Source organism: Lissotriton vulgaris, chromosome 4_1, assembly GCF_964263255.1.
Source record: "Lissotriton vulgaris chromosome 4_1, aLisVul1.2, whole genome shotgun sequence".
Classification (NCBI taxonomy): domain Eukaryota; kingdom Metazoa; phylum Chordata; class Amphibia; order Caudata; family Salamandridae; genus Lissotriton; species Lissotriton vulgaris.
In genome coordinates this window covers 699837397-699857260 of record NC_141691.1, presented here as the reverse complement: position 1 = coordinate 699857260, position 19864 = coordinate 699837397, and the positions used below count along the sequence as shown (strand labels likewise).

At 41.9% G+C, this 19864-nt stretch overlaps 1 protein-coding gene across 1 annotated transcript in view; it reads right to left on the bottom strand.

The window, feature by feature from the left end:
- The window catches only part of LOC147722464 (uncharacterized), a 240545-nt gene that overhangs the window by 15713 nt on the left and 204968 nt on the right, over nucleotides 1-19864 (bottom strand). The window contains exons 24-26 of the mRNA XM_086966847.1: nucleotides 18730-18762; nucleotides 18174-18320; nucleotides 17008-17184 (exon numbers count right to left, since the gene is read on the bottom strand). Coding sequence (XP_086822973.1) covers nucleotides 17008-17184; nucleotides 18174-18320; nucleotides 18730-18762 — 357 coding nt within the window. The remainder of the gene's footprint in view (nucleotides 1-17007; nucleotides 17185-18173; nucleotides 18321-18729; nucleotides 18763-19864) is intronic.

Sequence of the window (19864 nt, the reverse complement as noted above, 5' to 3'; positions counted from 1 at the left end):
CAAGAGCGGCGGCTGCCTTGGCTCCAGGGCCCTGGGAGGGGTGTCAAGGGCCCCCGGGCAGCAAAGAAAACGAGCTTCTATTGCTGCTCGGGTAATAAAGGCCAGCAATCCTCAGGGGCCAGTGGGCCTCTCGGGATTCCGGGCACTGGTGCGTCTGCGTCTGCCGTACTGCTCTCATGCATTGCCCACGAAATAAGCCCCCTCCCCCTTCCATACACCGAGGTCTAAATGATATATCAGCTGGATTGATGTTTTTGCTGTGTGACACGGTCTGTTTCCCCCCCCTCTTTTCCTTTTCTTTAAGTCGCCAACTGTTTTCATTTCTCGTTATTTTCCACCCTTTTCACCTTCCTGACTGGTACTAAAGGTTTAGTGGGGATTAGGTTTCATCCAATGCTGCCCCGAAGTTTGATTTACAGTAAGAGCTGCTCTGCTTGGCCCAGAGGCCTCCTTCCTCACTGCGTAGATGATGGTCAACTCCCCGGAAATCGGTGTTTCGAGTGAGGCATGCGGCCTGGCACGGCCCTTCCTCTGGTGCCCAGTGTGTCCAGGGGTGCCTCCAGGCCATTGTGTTCTCTCCCTGGATTTACAGCCACTCACCGCCCTCCATTCTGGCCTCTCTGCTTCCCGTCCCAAGATGCTGGCGACATAACCCGGCAGAGTCCGCTCTCTGCGGTGTGTTAAAGACATTACTGAAACAAAAGCAGTGCCCCCTGGCCCGAAGTACATCCGTGTCACGACTGTCATAGTCCTGACATGGCACGCTGGGCACAAATGTAAAGACACCGCCCTCAGCCCATACAGATAATCTTTGTGTTCGCATAAAAGTAGAGCGCCTCGCATGAGGCAGTAAGCGCTATATAAATGCAACAACAGTAGTATAATATCCATAAACCGCAAGGTATGTATGATTAGGGCGCTATGGATTCGTTGCGCTATGGATTCGTTGCGCTATGATTTTGTTGCGTTAGTATTTTCTGGCTCGTTCGTTCTCCTTCGACTTGAGGCTGCATGAACCATCTGAGCTTTATTACTCCATTCCTACTAGGCGCTAAAATGTTGGCTGTTAACGACAGAGGGATGGATACGCTCACATGGGTTGGGTCTTCGTGGTTTCACATTTGAGCTTGAAGGATCCCCCGGCTTCAGACTGGCAAACTTAAACTGAAAGCCCTCTTCCCCTCCCCGCTTAGCCCCCGCTCCCAGTGCCCGGAACAGCTGCTATCAGCTCGGCAGCAGAAGGCGCTGCTCCGGCAGAACAACACAGGCCCTGGCGCGGCGCCCATCAGGGCTTTCACCATATGCGCTGCAGTTACATCAGATCTGACTCCAAAGGTGCCTAGATAGCTGGTCAGCGACTCTAGGCACACGTATGCACTTTATGTCCTCTGCAATCGTGTAGGTTAATCTCCAGCTCCTGGTCCGAGCGGACAAGGGTGTATAAATAGCTATATATGTGTGTGCGTATGTATTATGCATGCCAAGTGATCGTGTACTGTCAGTTTACTGTGCCACCAGCATTTGTAAATGTCAACAGAACCCCGACGTGGCAGTGTAGGAAAGTAACAAACACTACCGGTTTATTTTTTATATTCCATGGATTTTTTCAGGTAGTAGGCTTGAATACATGAACGTATATCTACAACCGCGCGATATGTAATAAACAGTAGATGAATACTGTCCGGAATGCTGCTCGTTTGTAGAAAAAATGAGTCTTCTAGTGCGTGGAATGTAGAATTTTAGGAGAAACTCACTTAGCTAGGGTTAAAAATAAGGCGCCTAAAGAAGGGAGGAGTTTGTCATGCGCGAGCTGCGGCTGACAATGGGCCCTGATTGGAATTAGAATGTGCAGACTTGTGCACTTGTCATGAATAGAATGTTGATTAGGCAAAGGGCAGTGGTGAAGCCCCACAGCAGTTACAGGCTGGCGGTGATGAAGCCGCTATTTCATAAGGACCCGTGAAATACTTTCCATATTTCACCGGGCCCTGTGAATGCAGCTTTATGTGGCTGTACGTTTTGTGCGGTAGGAACACAGAAACATTAACACAATGATGCAGTGCCAGTGAAAATAATTGTGGGCCCTAAAACACAGAAGCCGAGTCCAGGTGAATGAATGCTGCTAGTTGTACAAGCTCACCCACCCTCACATTATTACTTACAGCGCCGGGTCAGTTTCAGTGTTATTACAGTAGTATACACAGCATTGACATGAGAAAAGAGCTTTCTATTGTCTGACTGCCTGTCACTTTGACGTAAGAAAGGAGAATGCATGCTAGTAAACAGTATATTACTCTATGCACATCTGCATATATTTTCGATGTCCATTCTGGTTCCTTAAAAACTGCCATTTTGTTTAATGCGTGCGTACGTATATTTTGAAACCTTCAGGTTAATCTAATGAAAGTGTTTTTTCAAACCAGTCCAGCATGCTCCTACTCCTTCGTCATCGCGCACGTGCTGAAGAGCTCTTTTGAGGCTGGCCTCTCTGCTCTGCCCCCCCCCCCCCCTTCTCAGCCTTGCACAATTCACTACAGCAGGGAGCCCCGGCTTCCCCTCGCCCCTGCTGACACTACCTGCCTCCGCCCCTGCCCCCAAGGTGATGACACTCACGGACGGCCCTGGGAGCGGCAGGTGGAGGCGAAGACCGGGAGGCTGCCGGGTCCCAGAGCATGTTCTGTGGTGACCACGGTGGGGCGGAAGTGTGACTGACTGCGACACTGCGACACTGACCTGTCAATCGTTTTAACAGCAGGAGGTGAAGACGGGAGCACTGGAATTATGATGCAAGGAGGAGCAAATTATGAAGCAGGGTTGAACAAATGTGGCAGGCAAAGGTAAATTATGCGGTACTTGTGGCAGTATTACTTTATTATTTTGTACTTTTACGCATGTTACCGCTATCTGGACCAAGGGGTTTCCCCCTCAGCACCAGCACCCTTGACAACGTTTTTAGTAACTTTTGATCCGTTAGAGCGCGAAAGAGTTTTTTTTCGTAATCTGCAAATTCTGCAGCAGTAGATGGATTATGTGGCTAGTGCAGAAAGAGCTCCAGCTAGCAGTTGCATAGTTCCAATGATCCTGGATGTAGGCTGGGTGGTGGAACAGTGTGGCAACGGAGTACCAGGTTGTGTCCGGATTCACCCAAGTACGTAGCAAGGGCGGTCATGTTTGGTGGGACCTGCTTCAGAACAGCCGAGGGCCCATTATTAAGATTCTTTAGAAGTTTTGTGGGCCTGGGGAAATAGAGGCACATCTGTGACCATGGCAGCCGTCCCCTAGAGTCCTTCTTTACAGTTAAGCCCCCCAGCCCAGGGATGTCCCCACCCAGTGACTTCATACTCCCAATACCACGTGCTAGCTGGTAGGTGTTCCATAATGCAAAGTGAAATTGCGGAGGAGGGCCTGAGTGTGGCATGTCAGGGTGCAGGCAGTCTAGCATCGGTGTGCTTAGAGCATGTGTAAGGGACTCCTATCCTGGCCACAGCACTTTTGGAGGTGTTCACATACTTTTTCCACAGAGTTTGACTTCTCGGTTTGAGGCTTTTAAAATAACACCAGGTCTCCCTCGGTAGCCAATCCCATATCACTTCCTGCTCATTCTAACAATAGGAAGCAGGTGGCGCTGCTCCTTCCAGCAGCAAACAAGTGATTGTGCCCTTCTGGTTGGAGGGCATAGTGCCAAGATCAGAGGCTTGGCAACAAAGGACTTGGCAGTTGTTCCCAATTGAAAAATTGACGCTGAAAAAGAGTGGGGGGAGGAATTTGGTCTGTTGTGGGGATGTTACTGCGGTTCCTGGCAGAAGAATTGAGATAAGTGACTGATGGGTTCTTGACGTATTTCAGTGTTGGAAAAACGAGCTGTTTCTGACTGAAGGTAGAGGATCAAGGGGAAATGATCTTTAGGGAGAGGATGACTCAATAGAACGTTTCAAAAAATAAACAGGAGACTAAAAAAGGTAGGGTACTCGCAGTGTGTGGGGGGGCTAGCAGTGAGTGGGGGGGCTCGCAGGGTGTGGGGGGGCTTGCAGTGTGTGGGGGGGGCTCGCAGTGTGTGTGGGGGCTCTGTGTGGGTGTGTGGGGTGGCTCACAGTGTGTGGGGCGGGTTTGTGTGGGTGTGTGGGGGGGCTCTGTGTGGGAATGTGGGTGTGTGGGGGGGGTCTGTGGGTGTGTGGGCGGGCTCTGTGTGGGTGTGTGTGTGGGGGGCTCTGTGTGGGTGTGTGTGTGGGGGGCTCTGTGTGTGTGGGGGGGCTCTGTGTGGGGGGGGCTCTCTGTGGGTGTGTGTGTGTGGCATTTGCGAGAGATTAAGCTATTGACATTGTAAATGACAATGCCATTTATTTATCTGTTTTCAAAACCAACACATAAATAAAAATGTTGTCATTTACAATGCCAATAGCTCTAACTTTTGCAAAGGCGAAACCGTTGCATTGTAAATGCTTGTTTTTGTTTTCAGCAACCACTCGTGTTTTCAGCCGATCCTCGCCCCCTCCAGCCCCTCTCTTCTGATGATAGGTATCCCTGCAGATACATGTGCTTAAGACCGAAGGACACCAGTGGTTGTCTGCTCTCTGCAGATACACTTACTGCAGAGCCACGGACACTCCAACTGCCTGCTCCCCGGACTCCTGCAACTGACCCAAGGTCAGGTGTGAGTGATTAGCTCGACCATACCCCTTTCTTTGCATTCTGTGTCTTGTACCTTTGATTCTGGACGTAAATCCAGGACTACAAATTACAAAAGTCAAATCGACATTGAGGACTGTGCACTCTGTTGACACTGCAAAACACATGGTGGCCCTCTGAGCTATGCTCTGCTCGGTCCAAAGTACACTTAGCGGGTCATTAGGATGGCCGGCAGACTTTGTCTGCCCGCCATCCTTTCAGGGTTTGGGACCGCCCGCCATTGGTGCGGGGTCCCATCGCAGACATCAGGATCTAGGTAGATGCGTCACTTTGTAAACCCCTGCGCCACATTATACCTTCGTCAGGTATAATGTATGCAAGGGGGACGTATTGACGCCAGGAAGGGTCGTAAAAGTGACGCAGTGAAATCTATGAGATTTCACTGCGTCACTTTTAGGACACCGTTGCGTCAAAATCTTGCGCCTGCCTCACAGCAGGCGTAAGACTGACGCAGGCGCTTTCACATGGGGCTTGCCCCACGTGAAAGGACGCATTGCTGGAGTTGCGTCACTTTTGTGACACACTCCAGCAATGTGTCACTTTTGCGCTTACAGATACGTCAGAAATACTGACGTATCTGTAACTCCTTGCGACATGATGCCTCATACATTAAATATGACGCATCAGGAATGTCGCAAGGAGTGCGCACTGAGAAGTGACGCATCGCTGCTTTCACGCAGCGATGCGTCATTTCTCATAAATGAGGCCTCAGAGGTTTTTCGGTTTTCCGGTAATTAACACATCTGATCTTTGCCATTCCAAATTTTCTGTCCATTTATCGGCTGCTAATAGTTGTGCTGGTGGCTTGTCCAATTTCTCTTTCCATGCTCTACTGTGGGTACTCGCTGTGGCCTGGAAACAAAGGGGCATATTACCAAGCAATAGCGATAATTATCGCTATTGCTTGGTTAGAGACAAAAAGTTACCGCTGAGCTGCGGCGATTTTTACCGCAAATAAACCTTGGTATTACCAAAGTTTAACGCAAATGCGATAAAAATCGCCGCAAAGCATGAATATCGCTGAAAAGTCAGCGATATTCATGCATTACCGAGCTAATGCTCTTAGCCATGTTATCCACCTCCCATTGGATAACATGGCTAACAACTGCTCAGGGCAGGTGTTAGCTTTTGGAGATATTCGCGCTTAGCGCGAATATCTCCAAAAGTTGGTAATAGGAGATAGCGAGGTTAGCGACTGTTTTCAGTCGCTAACATCTTGGCACGCCCACTTTGCATGTCATTAGTGATAAATATCACTGACATGCAAAGTGGGGCCCAAGATGGTCGCTATCTCCTACTAGCTGTCGCTAACTGGTGTTAGCGACAGCTAGGTAATAGGGAGATAATTTTATCTCCGCTTTCTTGGCTTTTAAAGCCAAAAAAGCGGAGATAAACCCCCTTGATAATATGCCCCAAAGGGTAGAACTTCAGCTGCATCCAGGCGCAGGCTCTCTACCTTAGCAGCATGCATTATTGCAATGGGGACAACTGCAACCAGACTGGCAACGCTCAAAAAGGTGACCCAGGTTATTTCTGTTTGAAAACTCCATAAGAGAGCTGTGTTTTTACAAGCCGTTCAGTGGTTCATGGTTCGCAGAGACCCAAGCCTTTTAAAATAATGCTTATCGCACGAGGCATGTTTATGTTGTTAATAACTTTCTGCATGGAGACGCGCGAGCGCGTCAACCAAGATGGCCGCCGCCACCGGAGCTCCGTGAGCACCTCAGCCTGCAAATCTTCTTTTACGACGAATTAGGCACAGAAAGTCGGCAAAATTACCGGCGCTTGCCTCCCTATGTTGCTCCTCACCTGGGAAGTCGTTTTCTGTTGAATTTCCTAGACGGAAGTGCTTCTGCTTACTTCATGGTTCCTGCTCCCAGCTTCCCTTCAAGGTACTGCCGGTTTTGACTGCCTAGGGGGCGGAGTAAAATCTATGACAGGGCCTGGCTTGGGCCTAGCCACGCCTACAGCTTAGTTTAGCTGCTGCACCTGTTGTTTTGGAGACATTTTTGACGTTTTTCCTCCTAATTACGTCATTTCTGTCACTTTTTGAGGTGTTTATTCGTTATTTCAATATTCCTGTGTGATAGTGAATATTTTTTCACCTCAGAATGGATTCCAAACAATCCACTACTAATAAAAGAAAGCAGCAGGTCTCTCCTCCTCCAACTAAATCCAAGTTGGTGGAGTCTTCAGAACCTTCTCTTGCACTCATTTTGGAAGAAATTAAGGCTTTGCGTCTAAACACTGATACTATTGCCTCAGAAGTAAAAAATGTTCGGAAAGACATGGCTTCCATTTCAATGAAGGTTTCTGACAATGTCATTAAAATTCAAGACAATAAAAATAAGTTGGACGCTTTTACTCCTTTAATGGCCAGCATTGCTCCAATGCATTCCCAACTGTTGGACATGGAAAATCGCAATAGACAATATAATCTACGCATTTTTAATTTACCTGAAGATGTTGAGGGGACTAACTGCAGACTCTATCTGGAATCTCTTCTGCCGGGTCTCTTGAATATTAAGTTTTCCAAAAAATTTGAGATTGACAAAGCCCATAGAGTCCCATCTCATCGGAACCCTCGGCATACTAGGCCGCGGCAAATGATATTTAAGGTACTGCGCCATCATCATTTGGTTCTAATTCGCAAAGCTGCCAGAGAAATTCCGTCATTGTTGGTGAATGGTACCAAAATCTTTATTCACCAGGACTTTGCTAGAGAAACTGTGGCTATTTGTAAAGAATTTTCTTCCCTTCGTCCGCAGTTGAGAAGCCTTGGTTTCAAGTATGGTCTTTTTGACCCTTCTACAATGCGTGTGTGGAAAGATAATGTATCCAAATCCTTTCAGCGCCCAGAAGATCTTCGCTCATTTCTTGATCAGCAGGCTCCTCCATCTATGGATACTCAAGACCCTAACTCTTGAAATGATGGCGTCTGACATCCTGTGTCTTACCTCTGCATAATTTTCTCCGTGGGCTCCAACGGTTAATGGCCATGCTTGAGGAACGTGTGTGCGTTTCTTTGTCTCTATTCATGTTTCTTGTTTGTTCCTTTCTCTATTTTTTTTGTTTCTTCCCTTCCTTTTTTCTGCATAGAGTTACTCTTTTCGCCTGTCTTCTTCTTCCTTCTTCTTGTTCTGATTCCTTTCTTTCTTTCTTTCTTCTTAAATCTTAATGGCTAATACTCATAATATTAAGTTTGTTTCTCTAAATGTAAAAGGTTTAAGGCATCCAGTAAAGCGTAAATTTTATTTAGATTATTTAGGTTGTTGTAAAGCTGGCATTTGTTTTGTTCAGGAAACACATGTTGACGATAAAGTGTTACAATATATGAACAAAAAATGGGTGGATTATATTATCTCTTCACCTGCTAACGGTAAAAAGAATGGGGTTGCTATTTTCTTTGCTAAGAGACTGCACTGTCAAATTCTTAACAAGATTTCGGATACTGATGGCAGATACATTATAGTTAAAGTCAAAATTCATGATTCTATTTTCTTTTTATTTAATGTTTACGGCCCTACTGCAGATGACTCTGTTTTTTGGGCTACTGTTACAACAGAAGTTTTAAAGTTAGGCAAAGTTCCCTTGATTTTTGGGGGTGATTTCAATGTTTTTGCGGACCCCTTATTAGATAGATTATCTACCTCTAGGTTTCGACCTTCTAAGATTTTTCATGCCTTTAAGACTTTTCTTCATACTACCAAGTTAGCTGATATTTGGAGACTGCATCATCCCACTGCTAAGGAATTTTCTTTTTTTTTCAACCCTCACAACTCCCACTCCAGAATTGATTATTTTTTGCTTTCCCCCTCTCTCATTCAATTGGCAAATAATCCAACCATTGGTACTATTGATGTATCTGACCATGCCCTGATTTCTTTTGTTTTAAATGTTTAATCTCCTTTTGTTAAGCAATCTAGATGGCGCATGAATATTGATATTGTCCTTAATGATACTCATAAACCTAAATTATTGCAAGCGATTCAGGATTATTTTACTTTTAATCCGGAGAATTCTACTTCTGTTATTAATCGATGGGATGCTTTTAAGGCTTATATCAGAGGTTCTACAATTTCCATTATGGCACATGAGAATAAGAAATGTAATTCTGATATCATATCCTTAGAGAAACAAATAGCTCATTTTGAACGTTTATTTATAACTTCCAGTGATCCCCAATATAAACTCAAATTACAAAAGCTGAGATATGAATTTAATGCTATTCTCAGTACTAGGGCTGGGATCCAGCTTACTAATTCTAATGCTAGATTCCGTTTCAACTCTAATAGGTCTGACTCTAATAGGTCTGGTAAGCTCCTTGCTAATTATTTACGTATTAAAAGGGATAAAACACAGATTACCTCTATTCAAGGTCCTCAAGGTAAAATCACACTTTCTCACAATGATATTGTGCAAGAATTTTTAAATTTTTATTCTACCTTGTATAATAAGCCAGATTTTTGTGATGATTCTCTAATTGATGCCTTTTTAAATTATTCTAATTTACCTCATATCTCTCCCTCCAATAAACTTGAGTTGGATTTCCCTATCACTACTAATGAAATATTGGCTGCTATTAAATCCCTTCCAAAAAATAAATCTCCTGGTCCTGATGGCATCCCTGCCGAATTTTATAAACAATTTCAAAATCATCTATTACCTTATTTGCACCAGATTTTTTCTCACGTTTGTTCCTCAGATACCATTTCGGGCTCTTTTTCAGAAGCCTTAATTATTGTACTACCCAAACCTGGTAAAGACCCTACCCTTGTCTCTAATTACCGTCCTATTTCTTTGATTAATCAAGACTGTAAATTATATGCTAAAATCCTTGCTTCTAGACTAGCCCCTGTTCTTCATTCTATTATACACTCTGACCAAGCTGGTTTTATGAAAAATAGATATTCTGCTAATAACACTAGAACTTTACTGCATGTTATTGAACAAAAGTCCCGCTCTCCTTGTCCCTGCTGGTGTTATGGCTTTAGATGCGGAAAAAGCTTTTGATAAAATCCATTGGCAGTTTTTATTTAAAACCTTATTGTCTTTTGATTTTTGCCCATCCTTTATTCGTATGATTTCTGCTTTATACTACGCTCCCACTGCTCGCTTATTTATTAATGGTCAGATTTCTAGCCAATTTTCCCTTTTTAGAGGTACACGTCAGGGTTGTCCCTTATCCCTTATCCCTTATCCCTTCTTTTGTTTTTACTGGGAATTGAACCTTTTCTTAATTTCATTCGTCAATCTGAAAATATTCAAGGTGTTACTATTAAAAATGTTACCGTAAAAACTTTGGCATATGCTGATGATGTGTTATTGTTTATTAGTAATCCTGCATCGTCTGTTCCATTTTTGCTTGATATTATTTCTCAATATTCAACTGTATCTGGCTATAAATTAAATGTTACGTAAACTGAATTATTCCCTTTAAATATGCTTTGTACTCCTGATATGTTACCTTCAAAAGACATTGTTTGGCAGAAAAATAAGTTAAAATACTTGGGTATATTATTTTCGTCCTCCTTGCCAGCGACCTTAAAATTGAATTATGATTCCATTCTTGATTATATTAAACAAAAGACCTCCAAGTGGTCTCCCCTTCATCTCTCCTGGTGGGGAAGAATGGAGTCTATTAAAATGACTATTGCCCCAAAAATATTGTATTCTCTTGCAATGATACCTACTCAATTTCCACTCAAAATTACTATGTCTCCCACCTCTAAGATTGTACATTCTTCGTCTATACTCAAATCTTCCAGATTAATTTTTAACGATTTGGACTCTAATTTTGCATTACCCCTACTCTCCACGGTGCATTTGTCTTTATGGCATAGTGCTCTAATAAAATTGAACAGAAATGTTTCTTTTTGGTCTTCATGGATTGCTAAAGGTATTTTCTTTCTTAAAGATGTTTTCTTAGATGGTGCATTTATTCCTTTTACTCTACTTCAATTAAAATTCAATTTGCCTATATCAGATTTGTTAAAATATCAATTTTTATGTAATTCCATTTTAGATTCTTTCCCGGACGGCATTCCGTCTGCATCTTCAGCTGATTTTTTAATTTACATCAATACGGTCTCTGTTTCCCCAAAGGCAGTTTCTGTGTTTTATAAAAAAAATTACTAATTCACTAGGTTCCAACGTTGATGCTATTTCCACTTTTTGGAATAATGAACTCTCCATTTCCCTGTCAACTGATTCATGGTCATTGATTTGGACTAATAGTATTTCTGGTTGGTTACCAGTTTCACTTTATCAAACCAATGCTTATATTTTGTTTAATTCTTTATGGACGCCGTTACGTTTATTTAAAGCTAAATTATTACCGTCCAACCTATGTTGGCATTGTAATTTACATCCTGGTTCTTTACGTCACATGTTATTTGATTGTCCTATTATTATGAAATTTTGGTCCGAAGTATGGAATGTTATATTGAAAATTTTGCCTATTTCTGATTTGCTTTCTTATAAATTGTTAATATGTAAATCGATTGCCTTAATTACTCCTCTTGAAGATGCTGAAGCTAAGTTATTTAATTTTCTAATATCAGCTGCATTCAAATCAATTACTTTTTGTTGGAAGGATGCTACTTCTCTCTCAGTTAATGCTTGGTGGTCTTGGATTATCTTTACAAGAAGAGGTGCTCAATTATCTTTACAAGGTGTTCATCATAATTCTTTGCATTTTCAATCTTTTTGGTCACCTATAGATTCATATATAAGGTTATGACTTCTGTTTTTCTGATGTTATTATACTATTTATTGATTACTATATTAAGTTTGTAATTAATATTTTGTAACTCTATTTGGTTTATTTATTCTGACATGAATTGTATATTTCCCTCTTCCCTTCCTTCCTTCCCTTCCTTCTTCCCTTACATTTTTTGTTATCCTTTCATTGACGTTAGTTTTTTAAGTGATGTGATATTATTATGAATGCTTATTTTTGACTGTGATTATTCGCTTTATGTAATTTAATGACTTCTATTATCAATTTTTTGTACGCATTCTATGTTTTTTCCTCTGTCAAAATTCAATAAAATCATTTTGAACATAAAAAAAAATAATAAAAAAAAAAAACTTTCTGCATGTCTCTGCAGTCCCTAATTCATCCCTGCCATTGCTGCTTCATTGCTTGTGTTGGTTCCCTTCATCCTCCACGCCCCTCCCAGCTGTTTTTGCTTGCTTGCCCACCCCCCTCCCTCTCTATCCCACCCTCTGCCCTGCTTTAATTACCACCAACACCCCTCCCTCCTCCCTCGTGGTGCTTGTTTACCTTTTGACAATGCCGATCGAAAATGAGTGCCTGTTCAGCCTCACACATAAAGGGAGCTTGTAAATTCAAATTCAGCATTCTTCTGTTTACCTTCTTTTTTTAGCCCAATTAAGACAGTGAGTAACTCCTCACGATTAGAGCCCAGCTTAAAAAGCAGATGTGAGCAGTACAGCGGGGCTGCTCTTAACCAGACACGCATAAAAAGAGCCCCCAGTTAAACACCTCCCTGTCAGGCTCCTGGTATCTGCAAGGAGCCACGTTGTCTGCTATTTGCTGTTTATGTTTTTTTAACATGCTCTTAGGCTGCATCTGGAATACTTTCATAAAATAATTTCCGTCATAAAAACAGTCACTCATTGCTTCCACAAACATGGTATAAAGTGGCTCATAAGGCACTGGGGAGCAGACTTCAGCTTTTATACCTGGTGTTCTATTTGTTTGCAAAATTGCTTATTTCAGGTTGCTTCTCCCACCCCATCAGGTCTTACCTTTGTATAAGCTGCTGAAGCCCACATGCTCCCCAAAATACTTGCTCTCACACCAATTAACCCCCTCAATGGCTACAGCCTATTCTGGCTTTGACAGCTGTTTACTGCTCCCGTTCTCAATGGCACCCCACCCCCTCACTTTTTAGTTCCTTAAATAAAGAAAGAAAATATTGGCAGGATTCTAAAGGAAGTTTGTGACAGGGCTCATAAAAAAAGTGCATTTATTGCATTTTCAGGTCCAAGCAACTAATGCAAACAAAGCCCTGGTTCTGCTCTGCAGCCTGTGCTTTGCCACAAGCTCACAACGTAAGCTATGTGTGCCGCTGTGTATGCTTCGTAAATAGCGCTTAGTTAAGAACTGAGAGCCTAGGTGCTATAGGTGGTGACTACTGCTCATTTGATATATTTTCTCATGTCCTGTGCCAAATATGGCAGCTCCATTTGAAGGCTTGCAGAAGCTTACTTTTATCACCATTGACACCCGTGTCCCTACATCTGCTTCCTTAGAGAAGTCATGGTGTGTTTCAGATCATATGGAATCACTACACTCAGAGCGTGCTATAATATAAAACATTCCCCCATGCCCTGCAGTATCATAATTGAACTGCAAGTATTATGGGTTATAGTCCAATTATCGAATTCAGAAAGATGAAATCCTAAATAAAATAAAAAATGTGAACAGACACCTCCAGGCTACAAAGATGTATTTGCAAGTCTGTATTGTTACACTTTCTCTGAGCAAGTCTGCTGCCTAGAAGAACAACTAAAGGGCTTAGAGGTTGCCCATTGCTTAGCATTTGTTGGCTTTATCATCACTCTAATGTCCTTGCTTCTCTTTGGTCAGTGTGTACCAGCTTCATCTTCGCTTCATGTGTTTGACCCTTCACCGGAGAGTGAGCCAAAAAATGCTTCCTTACAGAGTGACATTCTACTGCTCAAGCTTTCGGAACTACTTTTTCATTAAGTTGTAGCACCACAAAAGAGTGCATGTGTTAGCTGGCTATCTAACCCATCCTGCTGTACATTGCTGCTTACCCCATCCCATCCAGTTACCTGTTTTACTTCTGTTCACCTGCCAGAAAAACTGATTGCCTCCAAGAACTTTGTGTCACTCCCACCCCCTACTCCTGTCCTTGCTTGCCCATTCCACCCAGTGCTGGCCACGTCATATCGCTTTTTTTCCAAACTTTACTTTTAGCCATGCTGCACAGCCATGCACTGTATATTATGGCTAAAAGACATTTGAAAAGACAATACCTCTTCCATAGGCGAAAACAAATAGCTTTGCCAATGCTTGTTGTTTGTTAATGTCCAGAGAGCAATGCCTAACTGCTGGTAAGCTTCCACTGGTGTCCTGAAGTGTTTGATCTTGGAACAATTTTTTTCCTGCTCATCCTGAACGTGCATGTATTGTTTGCAGCTCCTCCTTGCTTAGAGGTGAAATTGAATAGACGTTTGTGTGTTTCCAACAGTTTTTGGTGCAAGCATTGTGTTTTAATTTTGTGAATGTGTGCACAATTAAAGTCTCACTTTCTTTTGAATTATGTTTTTATAATTTTAAACTTGGTAACACAATCCACACAAATACACTCTACACCATGCCACATAATTCCAATCAGCAGAATTTCACTCAACGCCACCCACTCCCACGCCACACAATTTAACTCTTCACATTTCCATTTCACACCTAATAATTGTACAATAATTCGCATAATTCAACTCAACAACACAACTAAACACACCACATACATCCAATCATGCCACAAAATACCACAGCACACCTCATAATTAAACTCCACTCCAAAGCACTAAATATTATTCCAAATAAATACACTCCATGACACACAATCCCACTCCACATAATTCCAGTACATTCAATCCTACATAATTACTATCCACTCAATTTCAATGCACACAATGCCACATAATTCCACTACACAAATCCACTCCACCAAGCACAATTCCATAACTAACAATACCAATTCAACCCACATAATTTCACTACACACCCACTCCACATTCATCCACTCCACCCTAAACTAAAACACGTAGGTAAAAGACTTGGGGCCATATGCATGAAGCTAAAATGGGTTCGCAACGCCAAAATTCGCAGAATTTCGGTGTTTGCAAACTCATTTTCGCTAAATGGTATGTATGTAGCAAAATTGAGTGCAAAATAGGGAATTGCATTTAAGGAATCGCACATTTTGCGATTCCTTAAATGCAATGCAAGAAGCATTACAAAAATGCAAATTGGCCTTAAGGAATCGCAAATTACCACCAACTTCAAGGTGGTGGTAATTTGCGAATTCCTTGAAAAATGCACTTTTTTGCATTTTTCAAAGTGCAATGTGAAGCACATACATCCCCTTAGGGCATGTATGTGTGCCACATGTGCACCAATGCTAATTTCAGGGGTGCAACAGGGTGTCCTTTGGACCTCCTTGCACCCTTAAAATTATTCTCAATTTGCGATTCTCAAATTGCGAATCTGAAATTGAGAATACCTTTCCATTCATTCCTATGGGCCTCCTGGCCCATAGGAATGAATGGGAAATTATTCCTTGATTGCGATTCGCAATTTGCTAATCGCAATTACGGAATTTTAAGAAATCACAGAAAAAATGCGATTTTCTACATACATACCAATTTGCAAATCTCAAATAGCGATTTCTAAAAAATCGCTATTTGAGATTCGCAAATATGGATGTTGATACATATGGCCCCTGGTCATTTACAACGCCAATAGTCCCAACTCTCACAAATGCAAGACCTATTACATTGCCAATATTTGTTATAATATCCAGTGTATATGATGTGTCTCTTGCCCGTTCTATTGTATGCTTAATTAATAAAAACATTTTATCCCTGCTTATTGTTAACTTGTATGGGTGTTTTGCTTAGAATTAGTTAAACCCTGAGAAATATTGCATGATGCTGTTTTTCCATAACTGACGCACAGTAAAAGAATTTATTGCATCAATAATAATATGTAAATTAAGACGATGTAGTAAGTAATATAAACACGTATGTTTTCCCCTTAGTTGCAAAAATTTAGATTTCAATCTTTCATTAGAAAATAGTACAACAGAGGAATGTCTGCAAAGCTTACCATTCACTAATCACAGGGGCTGCGACCGCTAAATTGTTTTAGTATGAGTTTACCCCTTCTGTGATTCGGCAAGTGCCACCAAACAGCAACATTGGTTCAGAAGTGCTTTCTGGAAAGGGAGTGTTTAGGGCGTCCCTTCCAAACGTCTATTCAGATTTCTATGTATCAATGCTTCGCAACCGAAATTTCACTCTCAAGCCATTAATAGACGACCGATTTCTCAAAGGGATAGTTAGTCACTCCTAGAAAGGGACCTCATTGGGACCTCTTCCCCTTTTTTAACCTAAAAAGAAATTTGTTTGGGAGTGGGGAGTGTAAGAGATCACTGCAAACTACTTAACAATGCTTTTTACATTTTTAAATTGAGCTCTGTTTCCTTTAAGGAACACAGGCTGCATTTATAAGAATGAATACCTTATTTAAATGCAGGAGCAGGCATGATGATCTGCTGATTCCAGCAGGCCACCATCCCTGGGGTGGCGTCCAATCAGAGTGAGTAGCAATTTTCGACCTATGTCTTCAATAGTTTTGAGGTAGGTCGAAAGTTGGCTCACTCTGAATAGTGATTGTACAAACTGATCTAATAGTACATAGGTCGGTACGCAATTTGCGGCCGCTTTTTGGAAATCAATTAATTGTACATCTGGCACTTGGTACCCACAGATTTCAACAACACAGCACCGGGAAAGGGCTACATTTTAAAACAAATATATATATTTATGGGCTTAAAGCTCACAATGTTAATTGATAATACATGAAAAACTAAGGGCAAGCACACTCACACTGACATGTTTTCTACTCACATCTTCCAAACAGATTTGAACATTTTTCTGAGGAACTGTAAATGTTCATGAACTGTACCTATAATTTCAATGCAACAGAACATGAGTATTTAATACAATGGTCTGTTAATACTAATTGTGGAATGGAAGGTAGCAGGGTAGTTTACTATTCAGATCAGCACACGCAATGATAAACTGACGTCAACAGCCGAACAAATTCACAGGACAAAAATTGGCTGTGCTTTTTCTGCAGTAATGTAGTTTTCCTGATCCAGACAGATTGCCAAACCATCAAGAAGTGAGCTTTTTGGGGGCAATGGTAGGCCTGGCATCGAGTGGTTGACCTAAAGGCTTAAATGGAATAAAGGTTGTCAAATGATTTACACCAATACTATTAGTGTTAGTTTGGTCGCGAGGCCTGTATGTTCAATATTTTCCATTCTTTAGTTCCATATCTATGGATATGCCTCTGCCAACAGAAGAATCCAGCATGACACATCATAATATTGATGATTACAGAAAATATGCAAGCATGAAGGCTGCTGATCTTTTGTGGCACGTGAGATAGCTAATAGGTCTGTTCAGCTGGACATTGAAGGGCCTTGGCTCTTGAGGAGCAGCAGCGGCAATGTACCATCACAAATTTCTTACCTTCTTCCCAGTAGCTCCCAGTGCCCCTCGAGGCCCAGGAGGCCCAATCAGTGTCCTGTTGGCGGTAGGGCAGGCGCTGGCACATTTCTGTCGGATACTGGCGGCATACTGAGACATTTGCTCAATGATCATCCGGCGGCACAATTCATACACCTGCTCATCCTGCAACCCAGCACCCTGAAATACAGATTTGCAACTTCATAAATATAAGGGATATTTGAGCTGGTCCAATTGTGGTCAGCTATTTGTTCCAGGCTGCAGTCACTTTATTTTTGGCAACATTTGGCAGCTATGGTGCATTTGTTTCGGCTTTGTCAAATGATTAGTATATTTCACAGAAAGGAGATCAAATGCAGTTTGCTAGGCAAGTAATATTTGGCATCTAAGATCAACTCCATACAACACCCTGTTGTAAATGCAGATCAAATGCAGTTTGCTAGGCATGTAATATTTGGCATCTAAGATCAACTCCATACAACACCCTGTTGTAAATGCAGATCAAATGCAGTTTGCTAGGCATGTAATATTTGGCTTTAAAGATCAACTCCATACTACACCCTGTTGTAAATGCAGATCAAATGCAGTTTGCTAGGCATACAATATTTGGCTTCTAAGATCAACTCCATATTACACCCAGTTGTAAATGCAGATCAAATGCAGTTTGCTAGCCTAGGCATGTAATATTTGGCTTCTAAGATCAACTCCATACTTCACCCTGTTGTAAATGCAGATCAAATGCAGTTTGCTAGGCATGTAATATTTGGCTTCTAAGATCAACTCCATACTACACCCTGTTGTAAATGCAGATCAAATGCAGTTTGCTAGGCATGTAATATTTGGCTTCTAAGATCAACTCCATACTACACCCTGTTGTAATTGGAGTTTTCATCTCTTAAGGATGAGTGGAACATGTAGAGGAGTTCACTTGGAAATATTCTAACAACATATGTCTATTGAAAAGCTTCCATAAAGTGACCCATCCTTTAGTGGAATTTATGGAAGCATGCCCACTCCATGAGCTCGGCTTGGATGATGTGGAAGAACATGTGAGTGGATCTGTAGCGCATAGAATCTAAATATAGGTTTACAAAGATGCATCACTAAGTTAGGCAAGAAATCCACAACAGTAAAAAAAAAATGCACATAATGAACGAGGAAAGACCTACCTCCGGTCCTGGAAGTCCTTTTGGGCCAGGAGGACCACTTTTTCCATCTTCTCCACTGGAGCCGGAGAAACCCCTTGGTCCTGGTAGACCAGGGACACCTATTCTGCCCTTTGGACCAGGTGGGCCTGGATTGCCACGTGGTCCTTGCTACAGGTTTAGAAAGATTGCAGGCAGTTAGATTAAACTTCAGAGCAGCCAACATCGAAACACACAAATTCATCTTTGCAATGCTGAAACGTTAGTCGCTTAAACTTTGAGACACTCTCCACTGGCAGCGTGGGTGGGTTGCAGCTGGAACACCACGATGTGGATGGTGGAGGTGAATCAAGTGGTGTTCCTTACAGAGGACATGGCATTGTCACACCAGACACATTCCTCAGTTTAGGCACCATTCAGTCATTCAAAGAAAGCTTTTTACCACCAGGATAGCAGGTTTTATAGAGATATGGGTTCACAAAGGAATAACCTATCAATTTAATCATGCTCTCTTTCACACTATTGGTGATGAATTGCAGCAAAACAAATGCAAACATGGCATGCAATGAAAAAGACTTACAAATCCTTTATCGCCTCTGTCTCCCAAATCACCCTGTTTGGGAAAAGAAGAGAACATAAATGATATTTTCTGAAGCTTAGATCCCAGTTCCTTTTTGCATATACAGCCATATGTATGCACTGTCAACTCAGAGTTTATCACCGAGTTTTATTTATGCATGAGTGTGCAAACCTGAAATAGGTTGTCCTTCACAATTGTTGATGTTTTTTTTAAACTACGCATTTTGAATGAAGGTCACAAAGTTTGCAATTTAAAAAAATTTGGAGAAGGCGCTATTGAAGGATTTTAGGGATAAATCCTCAAAAAAGCCACTTTAGCAGTTTTCTGCTAAAAACCTTTTTGCTGGATACTTCTCTACATCAACCATTTTAAAAAAACAATTTGAAAGGTACATTTTGAACAGTTGGCCACAGTAGACATTTGACACAAGATTATAAAGCAGGGTTCCTTAGTTGAGCTCAGGTATGACTAAACAATTATCAGAGACACCAGAACTCAGTTTCAATGAGCTAGAGAACAAATTACAGCAAACAAATATGAAAATCAAATTTAACTGCTTCTTGGCCATTGAAGTGCTGGTCAAAATGAGTAGATAACCCAAGAAAAAACTAAATGAGAGGAAGAGCAGGGGTTGGATACCTTCTCCCAGTAACTTCTAGCAGCAGAGTATTGAGTGGGAGGTGTTCCAGATGGCCATGCTGTGACGTCAATATAGTGTCCTCTTTGACGTTACAGTGATCCAATGAAATACAAGCCATTTCCAAGAAGTGTAGTTTTGGGGCAATTGAAAAAGCATTAGCTGTCCTCTTTTGAATAGTCACCATCAGACACCTGCACTACTATGTTCATTAATGGCATATACGTGGTTAATACTGGGCGCATGCGTCGGGTCTAACTCTCAGCAAGCTGGGGTGACAATGATCCGGACTTAAGAAAAGGATGTTCATAGACACCATGTTGTTGACTTCGCATAAGGGCTGATAGTCCTGTTTAGTTTTACTCATTACCATTTTCCTGTAACCTCATACGTTCTATGCAACCTCCAGTACACGTGGTTTAAATCACTTGTTACAGTGCATTACAAATTTCATATTTCAAATTGAAACCAATTTAAGTCTTTTTAGCTTAATGACAG